This window comes from Oncorhynchus clarkii, chromosome 5 (assembly GCF_045791955.1).
Source record: "Oncorhynchus clarkii lewisi isolate Uvic-CL-2024 chromosome 5, UVic_Ocla_1.0, whole genome shotgun sequence".
In the NCBI taxonomy this organism is placed as follows: domain Eukaryota; kingdom Metazoa; phylum Chordata; class Actinopteri; order Salmoniformes; family Salmonidae; genus Oncorhynchus; species Oncorhynchus clarkii.
Window position 1 is genome coordinate 89704471 of NC_092151.1, and position 26792 is coordinate 89731262.

The following is a 26792-nucleotide window of genomic DNA, read 5'->3' on the forward strand; positions in this document are numbered from 1 at the left end:
CCTCCCTCCCCCTCTCTTCTTTCTCCTCTCCTTTCTTCTCCTCCCCTCCCCTCCCCCCTCCTCTCCTTCCCTCCTTTCCATTCCTCACTGCTGTCTAATCTGGGCCACAGTGCTGCTGCTAGCTGGTCTGTGTAAATGTGAGCGAGTGCAGCATCAGGAACAGACAGGCCAGGGTTATTTATATCATACCATACCATACAGAGAACCAGCCAGGCCAGAGTTTGTGTGAGTATATAGATGACAGACACCAGGAATATAAATCTGAGACAACACCAAATAGAGCGCTGCTAACCGGTGCACAATGAGTCAGTTTAGCATGACAATGCGAGAAACGGACGGGGCGGGAGGGAGGGGGGAGGGAGGGAGACTCTCAGATCTAGACCATAAATCTGTAGGGAATATGGACCTGTTTCTAATGGTGGTGAACGACAGCAGGTTCTCTGATAAAATGGAGTCCTTGGTATAAACAGTAAGCAGTGACTGTAAATGGATGAATTCATTCATTCATGTATTTATTAGACATTTTCCAGGATGAAATCTCTTGAGATGCACCATCTCGTTTTCAAGAATTTCCACTATTTTTGTTATAAATATTTATGAATCATATGACAACTATTGTCATATAATAACAATGAAATAATAATACAAATAATAATAAACTTTCATTTACAGCAAACAAAAGTTTCAAACACTCACAAACATTAAAAAAAATAAGTAAATGAATGAAGGAATGAATACAGACTGACAGCATCTGTGCTATGTATGGAAAAGGTAATTGATGCTTGGGGATAGTTGGATTTGTCAGGGATCAGACTGGCAACTCTGCATACCAAATCCAGGTGCACTAACCAGGTGCCAATAGAACTAACCCATCTGACTGTGGTCTTGGCGGCTAAGGCAGGATGAGCATGGCAGCTCTATATTGATTATGTGTGTGTAGCACACACAGTGTGTGTAGTGTCGTGGACAATATTCAATACGTTCCCATGGCACTGAACTGGTGAAGTCCTCACACTTTAACCAGGTATTGGGATTATTACCATCAATCTGACATGTCAGGGGTGTAATCTTCCAATTCATTGCCTGTCCTCTATAGTTTAATCTTTATCTTATTTAATTTCAACTTTATTTGACCAGGTAGGCCAGTTGAGAACAAGTTGTCATTTACAACTGCGACCTGGCCAAGATAAAGCAAAGCAGTGCGACAAACACAACAACACAATCTCATCAAACACCCTGTTTTTACAATTCTCTCTATGCAAATATTTCTATTTGAACATTAACAAATGAAAAAATGTACATAGTAATACAGTTGTAAAACCTGTGTGTGCTTCAATGTAACTTTTGTTAGTCTATGCAACAATGTTATGGCTACAATGACACTCTTCAGAAAAACACTGTAAAACCCTGAGCCAACACCATGTATGTATTCATAGGTTTGAGACCAGTCAATGTAAAGTGACCTTTGAAAGCAGTTTAAAGTTTTTGTTGTTGTAATAAACTCTTCGAGCTCAGCTCCTCTGTAACCTACCGACACCATTGGGTGGCGAGAGGTTGATCATGTGATCCGATTCCACACTTCGGACGCCATTTTGGAGGAAAGTTTGGAATTCCTGATACATTGGTGGAAAGAAGGAGGAGGGGAGAGCGCCGAGCAAGGGAACTTTGACTTGTGGAAATATTGCCGGACCGAGATAGATAAAAGCTTGAGAGCGGGAAACGAATAATTCAGCACTCAGAAACAAAAAAGAGGATTTACTCCCTAAATGCACAGACTGAACTTTGGGATTCGTTACTCGCAGTTTCTTCTGCCACTTTGAACTGCACATGTTCTCAGATTTTCAGGCTGCTCAATGAATTGCACCGTACAGAGCTGGGCTTGCTGAGAACCGGTTTGTTTATGTTTAGTGTATGAGAATTGATTGGAGATACGAACGTGACATACGGCAGTAGTGTTTCACATAGCTGTTAGTGGGAAACTGGTGTCGGGAATCCTGCGCTGTCTCTACTGGCACTAACCTAAATGAACCCTGTCAGTTAGCCCTGCCAGGGATACAAGCTGGTCACATTGGCATTCACGGCGGGTCATCTGAATAGCCTTTAATCTACCAAAAAAAATCGTATTCATTGCATGTTTATAGTCCAGTAAGAAAAAACGGTGCCTTTTGTAGTCTATTGAACGGGCGGGAGCTATAGCGCACATTGCGTTTTTTGAGGAGAGAAGAGACTAGTTTCTGTTCATGCTAAAACGGTGTAAACTCCTGGCTCTGCCCCTCTGGCAACTGTAGCAAAGGATATCTGAAGCAAGGGAGTGTAGGCTACTACACCAAACATTAGCCTGCACGAAACAGTGCCTGCGTCTACTTTTCCTGCTGCACTTGGGAGCTGTCATGCCTATACGAAAGAAAGGTGAGAATCCCGATTCGTCTGTTTTCTGAAAGATATCACATGTAATGGCAGCCTGCTATGAAAGCGATATGCTACAGAATGTCAATAGCTGTAGCAAGCTAAAGCAAACTACAGCAGGCCAATGCAGACGAATATATACATATTTTTTGCCACCTCATGTGTTGCCACATCAACTGATATCGTGCAACAAATATAGCGATAGACAGAGCCACATATGTTGCATATTACACGTGAGTTGTTGCCAATGCATTCTGCCACCTGACTGTCTCTCAGTCACCGAATATGAAACCCTTAGCCAGTCTGTTGATATCCCATAACCTATATCAATCCCATAACCTATATCAATCCTGTTGCTTTAAATTTGATTATGTATCAATGTAGTTGCCATTTATTCACTCATTGCCTTGTTGGTTGTTGATATGTTTTGTTTACAGATGCTCAAAGAGCTTTACTGCTCATGGAGGAATACAAGACGAAACTTGGACAGACAGAAGACAGACAACTCAGACAGTCATTAGAAAGACTCATCAACATCTTTCAGAGCAACCTCTTCCAAGCCTTGATAGGTATGATACCCCTTCATTCAAACCCAGGCCTAATCTGTTCACAAAGTCTGTCAAATCAGTCGACTTCCTCTACTTTTCCCCTGTATGGTCACCTGCCTAACCTGCTTGAGCAACGCAAACAGGTTTTTCTGTTTTTACCCGGAACCTGCCTCTCCCCTACCCGGAGCACACTGATCTCAACATGCTGGAGTTGAAGTGTTTTACCCAGCAAGGAAGACAGTCACTTAATTCCAACAGAATGGTCATTATAAATCTGTTTTAATTTGAATAATTTCAAGTTATCCTGTGCCTTCTCTAGGTTTCATAACTGTAATGACATAGTAACTACTATACCACTAACTCATTTCAAACTGAATTAGTTTAGTTTCCTATCGCTACGATTCAGTCATTGTTTTCTGGGGGCTGTCTTTTAGTTTACTGACTTGTAATAACTTTCTTGTTCCCAAAGTAACCTACTGACTGCTTGGCATGAGGGCTGCGTGGTGTAAAGTCTTGTCCTATAAGCTTTGACACCACGGCAACGCCACGGCAACGCTACAGAGCAGGAATTCCCAATGTGTTGTTCATTCTGGCGTGCCCCTCCTCTCCTTATTGTAGTATTGACCCAGAAGTGGTGGTTTTCGGGTGCCTGGCCTCCTACCAAGAACCTGTCTCGAATGTCTTGAGTTACATCTCTGTTTTTAAACTGTGTGTGTGTGTGTGTTGGCTATGTCCCCCCTTTTATAGGCCCTGCATTGCAGTATAAGGCTAGTATAATTATTTGTTTTTACAGCTGATTTCAACACCCAAAGAATCAAACAAAACATTGTTCTGTGTAATTGCGGGCTTGTGTGCTGAAATCAGTCGTTTTTTTGATAAAAACGTCATTTTATGTGACGTCAGAGCCGCAGGCCACCCACTCTAGTCGCTGCTCAAGTCCCATCGTAAATCGTTGAGTTGAGTCGCGCCAGTATTTTGTTTTACTGTTTTGATTGAATACAGGCCTACACAGGTTGAGAGTCGTCTGCTATAATCTGTCACAGTAGCCAATAAAGAGGGTGTGTGTTGTACTGTAGATGGTTGGACTTAGTAACAACATCTCCTCTAATGTGCCCTTTAGATCGAAGGTCTGGAAGATACCCGGCTGCTCACGAGGCAGATACTGGCTGTTGCTTTACTCTGTTTGTTTTTTTGTTGGGGGGGGGGGGGGTTGGTCCTCCCAACAAAAGTTGAAGAATGGTCACATTTGATCACGGTAGTACTCGTGTTCCATTTCTTTGAGTGAAAGGTTCCGTAGATGTCCGTCACCCTAGAGAAGATGCTGTGATCCGGTGCTTAATATCAGTTGTTCCAGGATGAAAGATACCATTAACAACCCTGTCAACTCTGGGAAGACACTTTCTTGTTGTTTTTGTGATAGAACTTCCAGTCCGGACAGTTGGGCGAACTCATTTGATTCCTTTCCACCAGCCCACCCCTAGGGCCACCGCCACCCCTACAGTAACTCTTACGGATTGAAACCCTTGCATTCACTGGTGTAATTGAAGAGGAATGGTTGTTGATTGGCTAACCACTTCTCATTGTCCTCCTGTATGTGTTTCTTTAATCTCATTAGCTGGTCTCTCTGCCTCTCCCCCTGTCTCTCCCCCTGTCTCTCCCCCTGTCTCTCCCCCTGTCTCTCCCCCTGTCTCTACACCTGTCTCTCTCTCTGTCTCTCTCTCTGTCTCTCCTCCTGTCTTTCTCTCTCCCCCTGTCTTTCTGTCTCTCCCCCTGTCTCTCCCCCTGTCTCTCCCCCTGCCTCTTTCTCTCTCCCCCTGCCTCTCTCTCTCTCTCCCCCTGCCTCTCTCTCTCTCTCCCCCTGCCTCTCTCTCTCTCCCCCTGCCTCTCTCTCTCTCCCCCTGCCTCTCTCTCTCTCCCCCTGCCTCTCTGTCTCTCCCCCTGTCTCTCTGTCTCTCCCCCTGCCTCTCTGTCTGTCCCCCTGTCTCTCCTCCTGTCTGTCCCCCTGTCTCTCCTCCTGTCTCTCCCCCTGTCTCTCCTCCTATCTCTCCTCCTGTCTCTCCCCCTGTCTCTCCTCCTGTCTCTCCCCCTGTCTCTCCTCCTGTCTCTCCCCCTGTCTCTCCTCCTGTCTCTCCCTCTCGGTCTCTCCCCCTCTCCCTCTCGGTCTCTCCCCCTGTCTCTCTCGGTCTCTCCCCCTGTCTCTCTCGGTCTCTCCCCCTGTCGCTCTCGGTCTCTCCCCCTGTCGCTCTCGGTCTCTCCCCCTGTCTCTCTCGGTCTCTCCCCCTGTCTCTCTCGGTCTCTCCCCCTGTCTCTCTCGGTCTCTCCCCCTGTCTCTCTCGGTCTCTCCCCCTGTCTCTTTGTCTCTCTCTCCCCCGTGTCTCTATGTCTCTCTCTCCCCCTGTGTCTCTATGTCTCTCTCTCCCCCTGTGTCTCTCTCTCTCCCCCTCTCTCTCCCCCTGTGTCTCTCTCTCTCCCCCTCTCTCCCCCTGTGTCTCTCTCTCTCCCCCTCTCTCCCCCTGTGTCTCTCTCTCTCCCCCTGTCTCTCCCCCTGTGTCTCTCTCTCTCCCCCTGTCTCTCCCCCGTCTCTCTCTCTCCCCCTGTCTCTTCCCCGTCTCTCTCTCTCCCCCTGTCTCTCCCCTGTCTCTCTCTCTCCCCCTGTCTCTCCCCTGTCTCTCTCTCCCCCGTCTCTCTCTCTCCCCCTGTCTCTCTCTCTCTCTCTCTCCCCCTGTCTCTCTCTCTCTCTCTCTCCCCGTCTCTCTCTCCCCGTCTCTCTCTCTCCCTGTGTCTCTCTCCCTGTGTCTCTGTCTCTTTGTCTCTCTCCCCGTGTCTCTCTCTCTTCCCCTGTCTCTCTCTCTTCCCCTGTCTCTCTCTCTCTCCCTGTGTCTCTCTCCCTGTGTCTCTGTCTCTTTGTCTCTCTCCCCGTGTCTCTCTCTCCCCGTGTCTCTCTCTCTCCCCGTGTCTCTCTCTCTTCCCCTGTCTCTCTCTCTCTCTTCCCCTGTCTCTCTCTCTCTCTCCCCCTGTCTCTCTCTCTCTCTCCCCCTGTCTCTCTCTCTCTCTCCCCCTGTCTCTCTCTCTCTCTTCCCCTGTCTCTCTCTCTCTCTTCCCCTGTCTCTCTCTCTCTCTCTTCCCCTGTCTCTCTCTCTCTCTCTTCCCCTGTCTCTCTCTCTCTCTCTTCCCCTGTCTCTCTCTCTCTCTCTCTTCCCCTGTCTCTCTCTCTCTCTCTCTTCCCCTGTCTCTCTCTCTCTCTCTTCCCCTGTCTCTCTCTCTCTCTCTTCCCCTGTCTCTCTCTCTCTCTCTCTCTCCCTCTCCCCCTGTCTCCCAACCCCAGTGTTTTATTCTTTGATCAGGTCACACAGAATATTTCTTGACCCTTGCATGGTTACACAGGTTCAGGCATTATACACACATGACTGACTGCTGAATTATACACAGACATACAGTAATCTACTACGCACACACACACACACGCATACACACACCGCCTCTGACCCTCTCGTTCACTCCTCCCTCCCTACTTTTGGGTCCTGTTGGTTGCTGATGAAAAAGCAAGATATGTATGATAAGAGTCAGGCGTGTAATCCGTCCACTGACATGATTACTCCGATGCTACTGCTGGTAATCCCTCCTGATTTACTTGCTGGTCAGAGAGCAGTCTTCAGAGGAGTGTGTGTGTGTGTGTGTTTGTGTGTGTGTCATTTTTCAAGATGTAGACTGGCAGCGTTATCCAACTCTTATTGGACCTGATCACAGTGCAGAAGTAGAGGATGCTGGTTTTTAGTTGAATAGTAACCCAGGTCTGTTTTACTTGGACGAATATGACTGTGGCTACTGCACTCGATACACATTCAAAAACTTTTTACAGCTGCTTATATTGTTAGGGCTTGTGCAGCTGTATCAAACCACCTGGATAGAGATTGTGTGTGTGTGTGTGTGTTTGCTGAATTGTGTTTGAGAAGGGAGGATACAGTTGAATCTGAATTGCATAGACACACCCAAGGTGATGAATTTCATTCATGGCATGCTTTGAAACCTGATAAAAAGTCTAATTTGTTTCATCCTCCTCTACCCTTTCTCCTCCTCCCCCTGTATGTCAGAGAGCTGTATAGAGCTCCACCCAGGACCCATTATGCCACACCAGGGTATCCTGCTCTAATTATTTCCTATAGCAGTCTATCCTATATATAGTGTCAGGCAGTCTTCAATGGTGCAAGGTGAATACAGCAGACAGGAAGGCCAACTATCTTCAGTGTGTCTTTGGTCTAATAGAAACTGCGTCTTGATTTTGACGTTTTGGGTATTGGCAATAAAAAAAAAAAAAAAATTAAACATAAAAAACAACAACTTTTATTTAACCAGGTAGGCTAGTTGAGAACAAGTTCTCATTTACAACTGGCTAAGATAAAGCATAGCAGTGCGACAAAAACAACACAGAGTTACACATGGGATAAACAAACGTACAGTAAATAACACAATAGAAAAAATCTATATACAGTGTGTGTAAATGTAGTAAGATTAGGGAGGTAAGGCAATAAATAGGCCATAGTGGTGAAATAATTACAATTTAGCATTAACACTGGAGTGATAGGTGTGCAGATGATGTGCAAGTAGAGATACTGGGGTGCAAAAGAGGAAGAAGATAAATAACAATATGGGGATGAGGTAGTTGGGTGTGCTATTTACAGATGGGCTGTGTAAGGGTGTAATGATCGGTAAGCTGCTCTGACAGCTGATGCTTAAAGTTAGTGAGGGAGATATGTCTCCAGCATCAGTGATTTTTGCAATTTGTTCCAGTCACTGGCAGCAGAGGACTGGAAGGAAAGGCGGCCAAAGGAGGAGTTGGCTTTGGGGATGACCAGTGAAATATACCTGCTGGAGTGCGTACTGCGGATGGGTGTTGCTATGGTGACCAGTGAGCTCAGATAAGGCGGGGTTTTACCTAGCAAAGACTTATAGATGACCTGGAGCCAGTGGGTTTGGCGACGAATATGAAGCGAGGGCCAGCCAGCGAGAGAGTACAGGTCGCAGTGGTGGATAGTGACCTCAGATACCCACCACTGCGACCTGTATGCCAAACCCACTGGCTCCAAGTCAACCAATACGTCTCTGGTAGGTAAAGTCCCCCCTTATCTGAGCTCACTGGTCACCATACTGAGCCATATTGGGCCTTGTGACAAAACAGATGGCACTGTGATAGACTATATCCAGTTTGCTGAGTAGAGTGTTGGACGCTATTTAGTAAATGACATTGTCGAGGATCGGTAGGATAGTCAGTTTTACGAGGGTATGTTTGGCAGCATATGTGAAAGAGGCTTTGTTGTGAAATAGGAAGCCGATTCGAGATGTAATTTTGGATTGGAGATGCTTAATGTGAGTCTGGAAGGAGAGTTTACAGTCTAACCAGACACCTAGGTATTTGTAGTTGTCCACATACAGTGGGGCAAAAAAGTATTTAGTCAGCCACCAATTGTGCAAGTTCTCTCACTTAAAAAGATGAGAGGCCTGTAATTTTCATCATCAGTACACTTCAACTATGACAGACAAAATGAGGAGAAAAAAATCCAGAAAATCACATAGTAGGATTTTTAATGAATTTATTTGCAAATTATGGTGGAAAATAAGTATTTGGTCACCTACAAACAAGCAAGATTTCTGGCTCTCACAGACCTGTAACTTCTTCTTTAAGAGGCTCCTCTGTCCTCCACTCGTAACCTGTATTAATGGCACCTGTTTGAACTTGTTATCAGTATAAAAGACACCTGTCCACAACCTCAAACAGTCACACTCCAAACTCCACTATGGCCAAGACCAAAGAGCTGTCAAAGGACACCAGAAACAAAATTGTAGACCTGCACCAGGCTGGGAAGACTGAATCTGCAATAGGTAAGCAGCTTGGTTTGAAGAAATCCATTAGGAAATGGAAGACATACAAGACCACTGATAATCTCCCTCAATCTAGGGCTCCACGCAAGATCTCACCCCGTGGGGTCAAAATGATCACAAGAACGGTGAGCAAAAATCCCAGAACCACACGGGGGGACCTAGTGAATGACCTGCAGAGAGCTGGGACCAAAGTAACAAAGCCTACCATCTGTAACACACTACGCCGCCAGGGACTCAAATCCTGCAGTGCCAGACGTGTCCCCCTGCTTAAGCCAGTACATGTCCAGGCCTGTCTGACGTTTGCTAGAGAGCATTTGGATGATCCAGAAGAAGATTGGGAGAATGTCATATGCTCAGATAAAACCAAAATATAACTTTTTGGTAGAAACTCAACTCGTCGTGTTTGGAGGACAAGAATGCTGAGTTGCATCCAAAGAACACCATACCTACTGTGAAGCATGGGGGTGGAAACATCGTGCTTTGTGGCTGTTTTTCTGCAAAGGGACCAGGACGACTGATCCGTGTAAAGGAAAGAATGAATGGGGCCATGTATCGTGAGATTTTGAGTGAAAACCTCCTTCCATCATCAAGGGCATTTAAGATGAAACGTGGATGGGTCTTTCAGCATGACAATGATCCCAAACACACCGCCCGGGCAATGAAGGAGTGGCTTTGTAAGAAGCATTTCAAGTTCCTGGAGTGGCCTAGCCAGTCTCCAGATCTCAACCCCATAGAAAATCTTTGGAGGGAGTTGAAAGTCCGTGTTGCCCAGCAACAACCCCAAAACATCGCTGCTCTAGAGGAGTTCTGCATGGAGGAATGGGGCAAAATACCAGCAACAGTGTGTGTGAACCTTGTGAAGACTTACAGAAAACGTTTGACCTCTGTCATTGCCAACAAAGGGTATATAACAAAGTATTGAGATAAACTTTTGTTATTGACCAAATAATTATTTTCCACCATAATTTGCAAATAAATTCATTAAAAATCCTACAATGTAATTTTCAGGATTTTTTTTTTCTCATTTTGTCTGTCGTACTTGAAGTGTACCTATGATGAAAATTACAGGCCTCATCTTTTTAAGTGGGAGAACTTGCACAATTGGTGCTGACTAAATACTTTTTTTCCCCACTGTATTCAAAGTCAGAAACGTCCAGAGAGAGTAGTGATGCTAGTCGGGCAGGCGGGTGTGGGCAGCGATTGGTTGAAGAGCATGCATTTAGTTTTACATGCATTTAGTTTAACTTGCATTTAAGAGCAGTTGGAGTCCACAGAAGGAATGTTGTATGGCATTGAAGCTCGTCTGGAGGTTTGTTAACACAGTGTCCAAAGAAGGGCCAGAATTTTACAGAATGGTGGAGTCTGCGTAGAGGTGGATCAGAGAATCACCAGCAGCAAGAGCGACATCATTGATATAGACAGAGAATCGTCCGGAGTCGGCCCGAGAATTGAACCCTGTGGCACCCCCGTAGAGACTGGCAGAAGTCCGGACAACAGGCCCTTCGATTTGATACACTGAACTCTATCTGAGAAGTAGTAGGTGAACCAGGCGAGGCAGTCATTTGAGAAACCAAGGCGGTTGAGTCTGCCTATAAGAATGCGGTGATTGACAGAGTCAATCCTTGGCCAGGTCGAGGAAGACGGCTGCACAGTACTGTCTTTTATTGATGGCGGTTATGATATCGTTTAGGACCTTGAGCGTGGCTGAGGTGCACCAATGACCAGCTTGGAAACCAGATTGCATAGCGGAGAAGGTACGGTGGGATTTGGAATGGTCAGTGATCTGTTTGTTAACTTGGCTCTCGAAGACTTTAGAAAGGCAGGGCAGGATAGATATAGGTCTGTAACAGTTTGGGTCTAGAGTGTCTCCCCCTTCGAAGAGGGGGATGACCGCAGCAGCTTTCCAATCTTTAGGGATCTCAGATGATACGAAAGAGAGGTTGAACAGGCTAGTAATAGGGGTTGCAACAATTGTGGCGGATAATTTTAAAGAGGGTCCAGATTAGAGGTCGACCGATTTATGATTTTTTAACGCCGATACCGATTACTGGAGGACAAAAAAGCCGATACCGATTTAATCGGTCGAATTTTAGAATGTATTTGTAATAATGACAATTACAACAATACTGAATGAACACTTATTTTAACTTAATATAATACATCAATAAAATCAATTTAGCCTCAAATAAATAATGCAACATCTTCAATTTGGTTTAAATAATGCAAGAACAACGTGTTGGAGAAGAAAGTAAAAGTGCAATATGTGCCATGTAAGAAAGCTAATGTTTAAGTTCCTTGCTCAGAACATGAGAACAAATGAAAGCTTTTAACATGAGTCTTCAATATTCAAATCAAATCAAATCAAATCAAATTTTATTTGTCACATACACATGGTTAGCAGATGTTAATGCGAGTGTAGCGAAATGCTTGTGCTTCTAGTTCCGACAATGCAGTAATAACAAGTAATCTAACTAACAATTCCAAAACTACTGTCTTGTACACAGTGTAAGGGGATAAAGAATATGTACATAAGGATATATGAATGAGTGATGGTACAGAGCAGCATAGGCAAGATACAGTAGATGGTATCGGGTACAGTATGTACAAATGAGATGAGTATGTAAACAAAGTGGCATAGTATAGTATAAAGTGGCTAGTGATACATGTATTACATAAGGATACCGTCGATGATATAGAGTACAGTATATACGTATGCGTATGAGATGAATAATGTAGGGTAAGTAACATTTATATAAGGTAGCATTGTTTAAAGTGGCTAGTGATATATTTACATCATTTCCCATCAATTCCCATTATTAAAGTGGCTGGAGTTGAGTCAGTGTCAGTGTGTTGGCAGCAGCCACTCAGTGTTAGTGGTGGCTGTTTAACAGTCTGATGGCCTTGAGATAGAAGCTGTTTTTCAGTCTCTCGGTCCCAGCTTTGATGCACCTGTACTGACCTCGCCTTCTGGATGATAGCGGGGTGAACAGGCAGTGGCTCGGGTGGTTGATGTCCTTGATGATCTTTATGGCCTTCCTGTGACATCGGGTGGTGTAGGTGTCCTGGAGGGCAGGTAGTTTGCCCCCGGTGATGCGTTGTGCAGACCTCACTACCCTCTGGAGAGCCTTACGGTTGAGGGCGGTGCAGTTGCCATACCAGGCGGTGATACAGCCCGCCAGGATGCTCTCGATTGTGCATCTGTAGAAGTTTGTGAGTGCTTTTGGTGACAAGCCAAATTTCTTCAGCCTCCTGAGGTTGAAGAGGCGCTGCTGCGCCTTCTTCACGATGCTGTCTGTGTGAGTGGACCAATTCAGTTTGTCTGTGATGTGTATGCCGAGGAACTTAAAACTTGCTACCCTCTCCACTACTGTTCCATCGATGTGGATAGGGGGGTGTTCCCTCTGCTGTTTCCTGAAGTCCACAATCATCTCCTTAGTTTTGTTGACGTTGAGTGTGAGGTTGTTTTCCTGACACCACACTCCGAGGGCCCTCACCTCCTCCCTGTAGGCCGTCTCATCGTTGTTGGTAATCAAGCCTACCACTGTTGTGTCGTCCGCAAACTTGATGATTGAGTTGGAGGCGTGCGTGGCCACGCAGTCGTGGGTGAACAGGGAGTACAGGAGAGGGCTCAGAACGCAACCTTGTGGGGCCCCAGTGTTGAGGATCAGCGGGGAGGAGATGTTGTTGCCTACCCTCACCACCTGGGGGCGGCCCGTCAGGAAGTCCAGTACCCAGTTGCACAGGGCGGGGTCGAGACCCAGGGTCTCGAGCTTGATGACGAGCTTGGAGGGTACTATGGTGTTGAATGCCGAGCTGTAGTCGATGAACAGCATTCTCACATAGGTATTCCTCTTGTCCAGATGGGTTAGGGCAGTGTGCAGTGTGGTTGAGATTGCATCGTCTGTGGACCTATTTGGGCGGTAAGCAAATTGGAGTGGGTCTAGGGTGTCAGGTAGGGTGGAGGTGATATGGTCCTTGACTAGTCTCTCAAAGCACTTCATGATGACGGATGTGAGTGCTACGGGGCGGTAGTCATTTAGCTCAGTTACCTTAGCTTTCTTGGGAACAGGAACAATGGTGGCCCTCTTGAAGCATGTGGGAACAGCAGACTGGTATAGGGATTGATTGAATATGTCCGTAAACACACCGGCCAGCTGGTCTGCGCATGCTCTGAGGGCGCGGCTGGGGATGCCATCTGGGCCTGCAGCCTTGCGAGGGTTAACACGTTTAAATGTCTTACTCACCTCGGCTGCAGTGAAGGAGAGACCGCATGTTTTCGTTGCAGGCCGTGTCAGTGGCACTGTATTGTCCTCAAAGCGGGCAAAAAAGTTATTTAGTCTGCCTGGGAGCAAGACATCCTGGTCCGTGACTGGGCTGGGTTTCTTCCTGTAGTCCGTGATTGACTGTAGACCCTGCCACATGCCTCTTGTGTCTGAGCCGTTGAATTGAGATTCTACTTTGTCTCTGTACTGGCGCTTAGCTTGTTTGATAGCCTTGCGGAGGGAATAGCTGCACTGTTTGTATTCGGTCATTTTACCAGACACCTTGCCCTGATTAAAAGCAGTGGTTCGCGCTTTCAGTTTCACACGAATGCTGCCATCAATCCACGGTTTCTGGTTAGGGAATGTTTTAATCGTTGCTATGGGAACGACATCTTCAACGCACGTTCTAATGAACTCGCACACCGAATCAGCGTATTCGTCAATGTTGTTATCTGACGCAATACGAAACATCTCCCAGTCCACGTGATGGAAGCAGTCTTGGAGTGTGGAGTCAGCTTGGTCGGACCAGCGTTGGACAGACCTCAGCGTGGGAGCCTCTTGTTTTAGTTTCTGTCTGTAGGCAGGGATCAACAAAATGGAGTCGTGGTCAGCTTTTCCGAAAGGGGGGCGGGGCAGGGCCTTATATGCGTCGCGGAAGTTAGAGTAACAATGGTCCAAGGTCTTTCCTCCCCTGGTTGCGCAATCGATATGCTGATAAAATTTGGGGAGTCTTGTTTTCAGATTAGCCTTGTTAAAATCCCCAGCTACAATGAATGCAGCCTCCGGATAAATTGTTTCCAGTTTGCAGAGAGTTAAATAAAGTTCGTTCAGAGCCATCGATGTGTCTGCTTGGGGGGGGATATATACGGCTGTGATTATAATCGAAGAGAATTCTCTTGGTAGATAATGCGGTCTACATTTGATTGTGAGGAATTCTAAATCAGGTGAACAGAAGGATTTGAGTTCCTGTATGTTTCTTTCATCGCACCATGTCACGTTAGTCATAAGGCATACGCCCCCGCCCCTCTTTTTACCAGAAAGATGTTTTTTCCTGTCTGCGCGATGCGTGGAGAAACCTGTTGGCTGCACCGCTTCGGATTGCGTCTCTCCAGTAAGCCACGTTTCCGTGAAGCAAAGAACGTTACAGTCTCTGATGTCCCTCTGGAATGCTACCCTTGCTCGGATTTCATCAACCTTGTTGTCAAGAGACTGGACATTGGCAAGAAGAATGCTAGGGAGTGGTGCGCGCTGTGCCCGTCTCCGGAGTCTGACCAGAAGACCGCCTCGTTTCCCTCTCTTTCGGAGTCGTTTTTTTGGGTCGCTGCATAGGATCCACTCCGTTGTCCTGTTTGTAAGGCAGAACACAGGATCCGCGTCGCGAAAAACATATTCTTGGTCGTACTGATGGTGAGTTGATGCTGATCTTATATTCAGTAGTTCTTCTCGACTGTATGTAATGAAACCTAAGATGACCTGGGGTACTAATGTAAGAAATAACACGTAAAAAAACAAAAAACTGCATAGTTTCCTAGGAACGCGAAGCGAGGCGGCCATCTCTGTCGGCGCCGGAAGAGTAATGGAAGAGCAATATTCCCAGGTAAGTTTGAGGTTGTAGGAATTCTAGGACTATTTCTCTCTATACCATTTGTATTTCATGAACCTTTGACTATTGGATGTTCTTATAGGCACTTTAGTATTGCCAGTGTAACAGTATAGCTTCCGTCCCTCTCCTCGCTCCTACCTGCGCTCGAACCAGGAACACATCGACAACAGCCACCCTCGAAGCAGCGTTACCCATGCAGAGCAAGGGAAACAACCACTCCAAGGCTCAGAGTGAGTGACGTTTGAAACGCTATTAGCGCGCACCCCGCTAACTAGCTGGCCATTTCACATCACATCGTTACACCAGCCTAATCTCGGGGGTTGATAGGCTTGAAGTCATAAACAGCAGAGCTGCTGGCAAAACTCACGAAAGTGCTGTTTGAATGAATGCTTATGAGCCTGCTGGTGCCTACCATCGCTCAGTCAGACTGCTCTATCAAATCATAGACTTAATTATAACGTAATAACACACAGAAAGACGAGCCGTAGGTCATTAATATGGTCGAATCCGGAAACTATCATCTCGAAAACAAGACGTTTATTCTTTCAGTGAAACATGGAACCGTTCTGTATTTTATCTAACGGGTGACATCCCTAAGTCTAAATATTCCTGTTACATTGCACAACCTTCAAAGTTATGTCATAATTACGTAAAATTCTGGCAAATTAGTTTGCAATTAGCCAGGCGGCCCAAACTGTTGCATGTACTCTGACTCTACGTGCAATGAACACCAGAGAAGTGACACAATTTCACCTGGTTACTGTGGTCTGCTAACCTGGATTTCTTTTAGCTAAATATGCAGGTTTAAAAGGTCTATTGATTTTAAGAAAGGCATTGATGTTGCTCCAATGTGTACCTAACCATAAACGACAGTCCTTTTTCGTGAATGCGCATTGCATCGATTATATGCAACACAGGACACGCTAGATAAACTAGTAATATCATCAACCATGTGTAGTTATAACTAGTGATTATGATTGATTAAGTTTAATGCTAGCTAGCAACTTACCTTGGCTTCTTACTGCATTCGCGTAACAGGTTCCTCGTGAGTTGGACTCGTTTTTTATTTTTATTTTTATTTATTTTTTATTTATTTTGAATTTTACCCCTTTTTCTCCCCAATTTTATGGTATCCAATTGTTGTAGTAGCTACTATCTTGTCTCATTGCTACAACTCCCGTACGGGCTCGGGAGAGACGAAGGCTGAATGTCATGCGTCCTCCGATACACAACCCAACCAGCCGTACTGCTTCTTAACACAGCGCGCATCCAACCCGGAAGCCAGCCGCACCAATGTGTCGGAGGCTACACCGTGCACCTGGCAACCTTGGCGCACTGCGCCCGGCCTGCCACAGGAGTCGCTGGTGCGCGATGAGACAAGGAGATCCCTACCGACCAATTCCTCCCTAACCCGGACGACACTAGGCCAATTGTGCGTCGCCCCACGGACCTCCCGGTCGCGGCCGGTTACGACAGAGCCTGGGTGCGAACCCAGGGACTCTGATGGCACAGCTGCCGCTGCAGTACAGCGCCCTTAACCACTGCGCCACCCGGGAGGCCGCGTTGGTTGCAAGATTGAATCCCTGAGCTGACAAGGTAAAAATCTGTCGTTCTGCACCTGAACAGGCAGTTAACCCACCGTTCCAAGTCATTGAAAATAAGAATCTGTTCTTAACTGACTTGCCTCGTTAAATAAAGATAAAAAACAACAAAAAACAATCGGCGTCCAAAATTACCAAAATCGGCCATTCGATTAAATCGGTTGACCTCTAGTCCAGATTTTCTAGCCCAGCTGATTTGTACAGGTCCAGGTTTTGCAGCTCATTCAGAACATCAGCTATCTGGATTTGGGTGAAGGAGAAGTTGGGGGGCTTGGGAAGTTGCTATGGGGGGTGCAGAGCTGGTGGCCGGGGTAGGGGTAGCCAGGTGGAAAGCATGGCCAGCCGTAGAAAAATGCTTCTTTAAATTCTCGATTATCGTAGATTTATCGTGGTGACCGTGTTACCTAGCCTCAGTGCAGTGGGCAGCTGGGAGGAGGTGCTCTTATTCTCCATGGACCTCAGTGGCTCAACTTTTTGCAGTTTGTGCTACAGGATGAGAATTTCTGTTTTAAAAAGCTAGGCTTTGCTTTCTTAACTGACTGTGTATATTTGTTCCTAACTTCCCTGAAAAGTTGCATATCGCTGGGGATATTCGATACTAATGCAGAACGCCACAGGATGTATTTGTGCTGGTCAAGGGCAGTCAGGTCTGGAGTGAACCAAGGGCTGTTCTTAGTTCTAAAAATGTTTTGAGTGGGGCATGCTTATTTAAGATGGTGAGGAAGGCACTTTTAAAGAATAACCAGGCATCCTCTACTGACGGGATGAAATGTCAAACACTAAGTTGTAAGGCTATTTGCTATGTTGGGCCTGCTATAAGTAGCCTTATCCTGTGTGTGTGTGTGTGTGTGTGTGTGTGTGTGTGTGTGTGTGTGTGTGTGTGTGTGTGTGTGTGTGTGTGTGTGTGTGTGTGTGTGTGTGTGTGTGTGTGTGTGTGTGTGTGTGTGTGTGTGTGTGTGTGTGTGTGCTTTTCTCCTACCACCCAGTGCACTTTTCTTCTACCACCCACACACTCTTCTCTGGCCTCCAAGCTCAGGTATCTGGTAATGGTATGATAACTTGCTGACCTGCCTTCACAGTTCAGTCCCCTCTTAGCAGGTCAGAGTCAACATGCCTTGACCTGGTGCCCATGGGTTAGAGGTGAGAGGTCAGGGACCTTGACTAACTTTAACCCTGTGAAGGACTACATATTTAAAAGCTAGACTGACTGAGGAATACACTAGTTCTAAGCTGTAGTGCTGTACTTTCTCTCACACATGATGTAAGGTAAGTGGTTTACCATGGGGGTTCCCTCCAGTGTATTGCCTTCCTGTGGCAGGTTGTAACCTGAGACGGAGCGTAATAATCTTGGGCTCTCCCTTTTAAGTGTTGTGTATCAGAGCCTCACCACCTTAACCTGGTCTAGGTTCTGCCAGGCCCTGTAAACAACCCTCCATTTACCTGGTCTAGGTTCTGCCAGGCCCTGTAAACAACCCTCCATTTACCTGGTCTAGGCTCTGCATTGCCCTGCAAACAACCCTCCATTTACCTGGTCTAGGCTCTGCCAGGCCCTGTAAACAACCCTCTATTTACCTGGTCTAGGCTCTGCCATGCCCTGTAAACAACCCTCCATTTACCTGGTCTAGGCTCTGCCAGGCCCTGTAAACAACCCTCCATTTACCTGGTCTAGGCTCTGCCAGGCCCTGTAAACAACCCTCCATTTACCTGGTCTAGGCTCTGCCAGGCCCTGTAAACAACCCTCCATTTACCTGGTCTAGGCTCTGCCAGGCCCTGTAAACAACCCTCCATTTACCTGGTCTATGCTCTGCCAGGCCCTGTAAACAACCCTCCATTTACCTGGTCTAGGCTCTGCCAGGCCCTGCAAACAACCCTCCATTTACCTGGTCTAGGCTCTGCCAGGCCCTGTAAACAACCCTCCATTTTGGCATCATAGTGACTGGAGGAAGGACATGGCAGGGCAGCTGTGCCCTCTGCAGAACCATGCCTAACTCATGCCATGCCTAACTAATATCAAATTGTATTTGTCACATGTGCCGAATAAACAGGTGTAGTAGACCTTCTTACTTACAAGCCCTTAACTAACAATGCCGTTTTAAGAAAATATTTACTAAATAAAGTAAAGAAATAATAAAAAGTAACAATATTGAGGCTATATACAGGGGGTACTGGTACCGAGTCAGTGTGGGGGTACAGGTTAGTCGAGGTAATTGAGGTAATATGTACATGTAGGTCGGGGGAAAGTGACTATGCATAGATAATAAACAACAAGTAGCAGCAGTGTAAATGGAAGAAAATAAAAGAATGGGAGCTGGGGTCAATGAAATAGTCCGGTGGCCATTTGATTAGCTGTTCAGCAGTCTTATGGATTGGGGGGTAGAAGCTGTTAAAAACCTCTAAAGGATCCACCCCCTTTTCCCCCAATTTTCACCTAAAATGACATGCCCAAATCTAACTGCCTGTAGCTCAGGACCTGAAGCAAGGATATGCATATTATTGATACCATTTGAATGGAAACACTTTGAAGTTTGTGGAAATGAATGTAGGAGAATATAACACATTAGATCTGGTAAAAGATAATACAAATAAAAATCCAACTGTTTTCTTTGTATTTGTTTTGTACCATCTTTGAAATGCAAGAGAAAGACCCTAATGTATTATTCCAGCCCAGGCGCAATTGAGATGTTGGCCACTAGATGGCAGCAGTGTATGTGCAACGTTTTAGACTGATCCAATGAACCATTGTATGTCTGTTCAAAATGTTGTATCAAGACTGCCCGAATGGGCCTAATTGGTTTATTAATAACTTTTCAAGTTCCTAACTGTGCACTCTCCTCAAACAATAGCATGGTATTCTTTCACTGTAATAACTACTGTATATTGGACAGTGCCGTTAGATTAACAGGAATTTAAGCTTTCTGCCGACATGTCTATGTCCTGGGAAATGTTCTTGTTACATACAGCCTCATGCTAATCACATTAGCTCAACCGTCCCGAGGGTGGGACACCGATCTGTAGAGATCCACATCTCCTTTGTCTTGATCACGTTGATGGAGAGGTTGTTGTCCTGGCACCACAATGCCAGGTCTCTGACCTCCTCCCTATAGGTGGTCTCATTGTTGTCGGGGACCAGGCCTACCACAGTTGTTGTCTGCAGACTTAATGATAGTGTCGGAGTCATGCTTGGCCACTCAGTCCGGGGTGAACAGGGAGTACAGGAGGGGACTAAGCACGCACCCCGAGGGCCCATGTGTTGAGGATGAGGTTGCCAGATGTGTTGTTACCTACGCTTACCACCTGGGGTCAGGAAGCTCAGGATCCAGTTGCAGAGGGAGATGTTTAGTCCCAGGGTCCTTAGCTTAGTGCACTCAAAGCTCTTCACTATGGTGTTGAACGCTGAGCTGTAGTCAATGAACAGCATTCTCACATAGGTGTTCCTTTTTGTCCAAGTGGGAAAGGGCATTATGGAGTGCAATAGAGATTGTCATCTGTTGGGGCGGTATGTGAATTGGAGTGGGTCTAGGGTTTCTGTGATGATGGTGTTGATGTACACTACAAATTCAGGTAAACGATCATCCATGTCGGCATCGAATGCTCCACCATGACATTTGTTTGTATTCTCAAAACGGTTGTAGCCAACATCTGCAGACTTGACTAAAAACTGTTTCTTGATAGGCCTGTTTGTATTTAGTTCCCACAAAATGCAAGATAATGTGAAAACGTGTTCCTTTTCATCGAGATCTGCTTCTTCTTTTCCTTTTTACGAGATATTTTAGCTTAGTCTGCATGAGGATGTTATTTTTCTCTTCTTCTCCTGTTCAAGTGGTGTGAAGTTCTGTAGCCTGACCTCACAGTGACTTCCTCTACATCGGCATGGCAACACAGAACTTCTGTAGTAATCATCAATCAGTTACACCAACCCAGTACCATACGCTAGTGTAGTCTCTGGTGATTCGCTTCTGAATCCCTACCAGTCCTGTTTGCACGTCTGTAAACCTGACACATGTACCGTGTTTACCGAGCAGTTAGCGAAGCTCCCTAGTGAAAGGCCAAACATGGCTAAGCTCCCTAGTGAAAGGCCAAACATGGCCAAGCTAAGCTCCCTAGTGAAAGGCCAAACATAGCTAAGCTCCCTAGTGAAAGGCCAAACATGGCCAAGCTAAGCTCCCTAGTGAAAGGCCAAGCTAAGCTCCCTAGTGAAAGGCCAAGCTAAGCTCCCTAGTGAAAGGCCAAACATGGCTAAGCTCCCTAGTGAAAGGCCAAACATAGCCAAGCTAAGCTCCCTAGTGAAAGGCCAAACATAGCCAAGCTAAGCTCCCCAGTGAAAGGCCAAACATAGCCAAGCTAAGCTCCCCAGTGAAAGGCCAAACATAGCCAAGCTAAGCTCCCCAGTGAAAGGCCAAACATAGCCAAGCTAAGCTCCCCAGTGAAAGGCCAAACATAGCCAAGCTAAGCTCCCCAGTGAAAGGCCAAACATAGCCAAGCTCCCCAGTGAAAGGCCAAGCTAAGCTCCCCAGTGAAAGGCCAAACAGCCAAGCTAAGCTCCCTAGTGAAAGGCCAAACATAGCCAAGCTAAGCTCCCCAGTGAAAGACCAAGCTAAGCTCCCCAGTGAAAGGCCAAACATAGCCAAGCTAAGCTCCCCAGTGAAAGGCCAAGCTAAGCTCCCTAGTGAAAGGCCAAACATAGCCAAGCTAAGCTCCCCAGTGAAAGGCCAAGCTAAGCTCCCCAGTGAAAGGCCAAACATAGCCAAGCTAAGCTCCCCAGTGAAAGGCCAAGCTAAGCTCCCTAGTGAAAGGCCAAACATAGCCAAGCTAAGCTCCCCAGTGAAAGGCCAAGCTAAGCTCCCTAGTGAAAGGCCAAACATAGCCAAGTCGTGTGAGTGAAGGGCTGAAATGGGTAGTGTGCACACGATGAGAGCTAGTTGTCACTTAGTTTGTTTCAGTGAAGGATCAGATCCAGATAAGATCTACAGTTCAATCACAGAATGGAAACCATAAAGAATAAAATCAATGTTTGAACTAGATATGAACCTACATTGATAACCAATATTCAATAAATAGGATGGGGGAAAAAAAAAATATATTAGTCAGTTAAGAACAAATTATTATTTTCAATGATGGCCTAGGAACAGTGTGTTAACTGCCTTGTTCAGGGGCAGAACGACAGATTTTTACCTTGCCAGCTCGGGGATTTGATCTTGCAACCTTTTGGTTACTAGTCCAACGCTCTAACCACTAGGTTACCTGCCGCCCCTCTCTGATCATTTGGGGCCATTGTCATGTGTCATTATTTTCACAATGTAAGAAATCAACATTTGAACCATATTTCATTGACAATTGCTCTTTTGCATAACAATTTATGAGAACTCAGTAAGCTTATGCGGTATCCAGACAGGTGTACCTTCATACTGACCTTGTGCCATATTGGGATATTTGGTAGTACCGGCACTGAACACAAGGGGCGCTGTATTCAAACCCCACTGATACTCTCTAATCCGAAGGTTAGCAATGCTAACAAGTTCATGTAAAATCCCATCGAATTGACTCAAAATGCAACAATTTCTAAGAGTTCATATGAGGAAATAAGTCAAGTTTAAATAAATTCATTAGGCCCTAATCTATGGATTTCACATGACTGGGAATACAGATTTATTTATTTATTTTTATTTCACCTTTATTTAACCAGGTAGGCCAGTTGAGAACACCTTTATTTAACCAGGTAGGCCAGTTGAGAACACCTTTATTTAACCAGGTAGGCCAGTTGAGAACACCTTTATTTAACCAGGTAGGCCAGTTGAGAACACCTTTATTTAACCAGGTAGGCTAGTTGAGAACACCTTTATTTAACCAGGTAGGCCAGTTGAGAACACCTTTATTTAACCAGGTAGGCTAGTTGAGAACACCTTTATTTAACCAGGTAGGCTAGTTGAGAACACCTTTATTTAACCAGGTAGGCTAGTTGAGAACACCTTTATTTAACCAGGTGGGCTAGTTGAGAACACCTTTATTTAACCAGGTAGGCTAGTTGAGAACACCTTTATTTAACCAGGTAGGCCAGTTGAGAACACCTTTATTTAACCAGGTAGGCCAGTTGAGAACACCTTTATTTAACCAGGTAGGCCAGTTGAGAACACCTTTATTTAACCAGGTGGGCTAGTTGAGAACACCTTTATTTAACCAGGTAGGCCAGTTGAGAACACCTTTATTTAACCAGGTGGGCTAGTTGAGAACACCTTTATTTAACCAGGTAGGCTAGTTGAGAACACCTTTATTTAACCAGGTAGGCCAGTTGAGAACACCTTTATTTAACCAGGTAGGCTAGTTGAGAACACCTTTATTTAACCAGGTAGGCTAGTTGAGAACACCTTTATTTAACCAGGTAGGCTAGTTGAGAACACCTTTATTTAACCAGGTAGGCCAGTTGAGAACACCTTTATTTAACCAGGTAGGCCAGTTGAGAACACCTTTATTTAACCAGGTAGGCCAGTTGAGAACACCTTTATTTAACCAGGTAGGCCAGTTGAGAACACCTTTATTTAACCAGGTAGGCCAGTTGAGAACACCTTTATTTAACCAGGTAGGCCAGTTGAGAACACCTTTATTTAACCAGGTAGGCCAGTTGAGAACACCTTTATTTAACCAGGTAGGCTAGTTGAGAACACCTTTATTTAACCAGGTAGGCCAGTTGAGAACACCTTTATTTAACCAGGTAGGCCAGTTGAGAACACCTTTATTTAACCAGGTAGGCCAGTTGAGAACACCTTTATTTAACCAGGTAGGCTAGTTGAGAACACCTTTATTTAACCAGGTAGGCCAGTTGAGAACACCTTTATTTAACCAGGTAGGCCAGTTGAGAACACCTTTATTTAACCAGGTAGGCCAGTTGAGAACACCTTTATTTAACCAGGTAGGCCAGTTGAGAACACCTTTATTTAACCAGGTAGGCCAGTTGAGAACACCTTTATTTAACCAGGTAGGCCAGTTGAGAACACCTTTATTTAACCAGGTAGGCTAGTTGAGAACACCTTTATTTAACCAGGTAGGCCAGTTGAGAACACCTTTATTTAACCAGGTAGGCTAGTTGAGAACACCTTTATTTAACCAGGTAGGCCAGTTGAGAACACCTTTATTTAACCAGGTAGGCCAGTTGAGAACACCTTTATTTAACCAGGTAGGCTAGTTGAGAACAAGTTCTCATTTGCAACTGCGACCTGGCCAAGATAAAGCGTAGCAATTCGACACATACAATAACACAGAGTTACAGATGGAATAAACAAAACATACAGTCAATAATACAGTAGAACAAAATAAAACAAAAAGTGTATATACAGTGAGTGCAAATGAGGTAAGTTAAGGAAATAAATAGGCCATGGTGGCGAAGTAATTACAATATAGCAATTAAACACTGGAATGGTAGATCGGCAGAAGATGAATGTGCAGGTTGAGATACTGGGGTGCAAAGGAGCAAAAATAAATAAATAAATACCAGTATGGGGATGCGGTAGATAGATGGGCTGTTTACAGATAGGCTAAGTACAGGTGCAGTGATCTGTGAACTGCTCTGACAACTGGTGCTTAAAGCTAGTGAGGGAGATGTGAGTCTCCAGCTTCAGAAATTTTTGCAATTTGTTCCAGTCATGGGCAGCAGAGAACTGGAAGGAAAGACGACCAAAGCTTTTTTTGGCTTTGGGGGTGACCAGTGAGATATACCTGCTGGAGCGCGTGCTACGAGTGGGTGCTGCTATGGTGACCAGTGAGCTGAGATAAGACGGGGCTTTACCTAGCAGAGACTTGTAGATAACCTGTAGCCAGTGGGTTTGGCCAACTAACGAGAGCGTACAGGTCGCAATGGTGGGTAGTGTATGGAGCTTTGGTGACAAAACGGATGGCACTTTGATAGACTGCATCCAGTTTGTTGAGTAGAGTGTTTGAGGCTATTTTATAGATGACCGAAGTCGAGGATCGGTAGGATGGTCAGTTTTACGAGGGTATGTTTGGCAGCATAAGTGAAGGATGCTTTGTTGCGATATAGGAAGCCGATTCTAGATGTAATTTTGGATTGGAGATTCTTAATGTGAGTCTGGAAGGAGAGTTTACAGTCTAACCAGACACCCAGGTATTTGTAGTTGTCCATGTATTCTAAGTCAGAGCCGTCCAGAGTAGTGATGTTGGACGGGCAGGCAGGTGAGGGCAGTGATCGATTGAATAGCATGCATTTAGTTTTACTTGCGTTTAAGAGCAGTTGGAGGCCACGGAAGGAGAGTTGTATGGCATTGAAGCTCGTCTGGAGGTGAGTTAACACAGTGTCCAAGGAGGGGCCAGAAGTATACAGAATAGTGTCGTCTGCATAGAGGTGGATCAGAGACTCACCAGCAGCAAGAGCAACATCATTGATGTGTAAAGAAAAGAGACTCGGCCCGAGAATTGAACCCTGTGGCACACCCATAGTGACTGTCAGAGGTCCAGACAACAGGCCCTCCGATTTGACACACTGAATTCTATCAGAGAAGTAGTTGGTAAACCAGGCGAGGCAATCATTTGAGAAACAGATATGTATCTGTTGGTCACAGATGGCTTTAACAAAAAATGGGCCTCACAATGGGCCTCAGGATCTCGCGACTTTATTTCTGTGCATTCAAATTGCTGTCAATAAAATGCAGTTGTGTTCGTTGTCCGTAGTTTATGCCTGCCCATACCATAATCCCACCGCCACCATGGGGCACTCTGTTCACAACGTTGACATCAGCAACCTGCTCACCCACACGGCACCATTACACGTGGTCTGCGGTTGTGAGGGCTGTTGGACATACTGCCAAATTCCCTAGAGTTCTTTTAATGCCCCCAGTACAAGGTTCACCTGTGTAATGATCATGCTGTTTAATCAGCTTCTTGGTATGCCACACCTGTCAGATGGATGGATTATCTTGGCAAAGGAGAAATGCTTACTAACAGGCATGTAAACAAATTTGTGCTCAAACATTTAGAGAAATAAGCTTTTTGTGCGTATGGAACATTTCTGTGATCTTATATTTCAGCTCATGAAACATCGGACCAACACTCTACATGTTGCGTTTATATTTTTGTTCCGTGTTAATGCTAATGAGTACATTGGGAAAAGGTGATACCTAGTCAGTAGTTCAACTGAAATGTCTTCCGCATTTAACCCAACCCCTCTGAATCAGAGAGGTGTGGGAGGCTGCCTTAATCGACATCCACGTCATCGGCACCAGGGGAACACATTGCAAACATTTTATTTTATTTTTTTGAATTTTTACCCCTTTTTCCTCCCCAATTTTGTGGTATCCAATTGTTTTTGGTAGCTACTATCTTGTCTCATCGCTACAACTCCCGTACGTCCTCGGAAGAGACGAAGGTTACAAGTCATGCGTCCTCCGAAACACAACCCAACCAAGCCGCACTGCTTCTTAACACAGCGCGCATCCAACCCGGAAGCCAGCCGCACCAATGTGTCGGAGGAAACACCGTGCACCTGGCAACCTTGGTTAGCGTGCACTGCGCCCGGCCCACCACAGGAGTCGCTGGTGCGCGATGAGACAAGGATATCCCTCCCTACGCTAGGCCAATTGTGCGTCGCCCCACGGACCTCCCGGTCGCGGCCAGTTGCGACAGAGCCTGGGCGCGAACCCAGGGTCTGTGGTGGCACAGCTGGCGCTGCAGTACAGCGCCCTTAAGCCCTATCTTCTGTATACCACCCCTACCTTGTTACAACACAACTGATTGGCTCATGCATTAAGAAGGACAGAAATTCCACAAATTTACTTTTAACAAGGCACACCTGTTAATTGAAATGCTTTCCAGGTGACTACCTCATGTAGCTGGTTGAGAGAATGCCAAGAGTGTGCAAAGCTGTCATCAAGGCAAAGGGTGGCTACTTTGAAGAATCTCAAATATAAAATGTACACTATCGTTCAAAAGTTAGGGGTCACTTTAAAATTGCATTTTTTATTTTTATTTTTAAGAAAAGCACTTTTTTTTGTTCATTGAATAACATCAAATTGATCAGAAATACAGTGTAGACATTGTTCATGTTGTAAATGACTATTGTAGCTGGAAACGGCTGATTTAAAAAAAAAAATATATATATATTTTTAATGGAATATCTACGTAGGCGTACAGAGGCCCATTATCAGCAAGTCCTGTGTTCCAATGGCGCGTTGTGTTAGCTAATCCAAGTTTATCATTTTAAAAGGCTAATTGATCATTAGAAATCCCTTTTGCAATTATGTTAGCACAGCTGAAAACTGTTGTCCTGATTAAAGAAGCAATAAAACTGGCCTTCTTTAGACTAGTTGAGTATCTGGAGCATCAGCATTTGTGTGTCGATTTACAGGCTCAAAATGGCCAGAAACGAAGTCCTTTCTTCTGAAACTCGTCAGTCTATTCTTGTTCTGAGAAACGAAGGCTATTGCATGCGAGAAATTGCCAAGAAACTGAAGATCTTGTACAATGCTGTGTACTACTCCTTTCACAGAACAGT

General features: G+C 45.4%; 1 protein-coding gene across 15 annotated transcripts in view; it reads left to right on the forward strand.

Annotated features, from left to right (window-relative positions):
* The first annotated feature begins 1611 nt into the window (after window positions 1–1611).
* Window positions 1612–26792, forward strand: part of LOC139409536 (disks large homolog 1-like) — a 314749-nt gene continuing 289568 nt past the window's right edge. For all 15 annotated transcript variants that reach the window (XM_071154818.1, XM_071154819.1, XM_071154821.1 and 12 more), the window contains exons 1-2: window positions 1612–2409; window positions 2844–2975. In XM_071154818.1, the coding sequence (XP_071010919.1) occupies window positions 2391–2409; window positions 2844–2975 (151 nt within the window). In that variant the 5' untranslated portion in view covers window positions 1612–2390. The remainder of the gene's footprint in view (window positions 2410–2843; window positions 2976–26792) is intronic.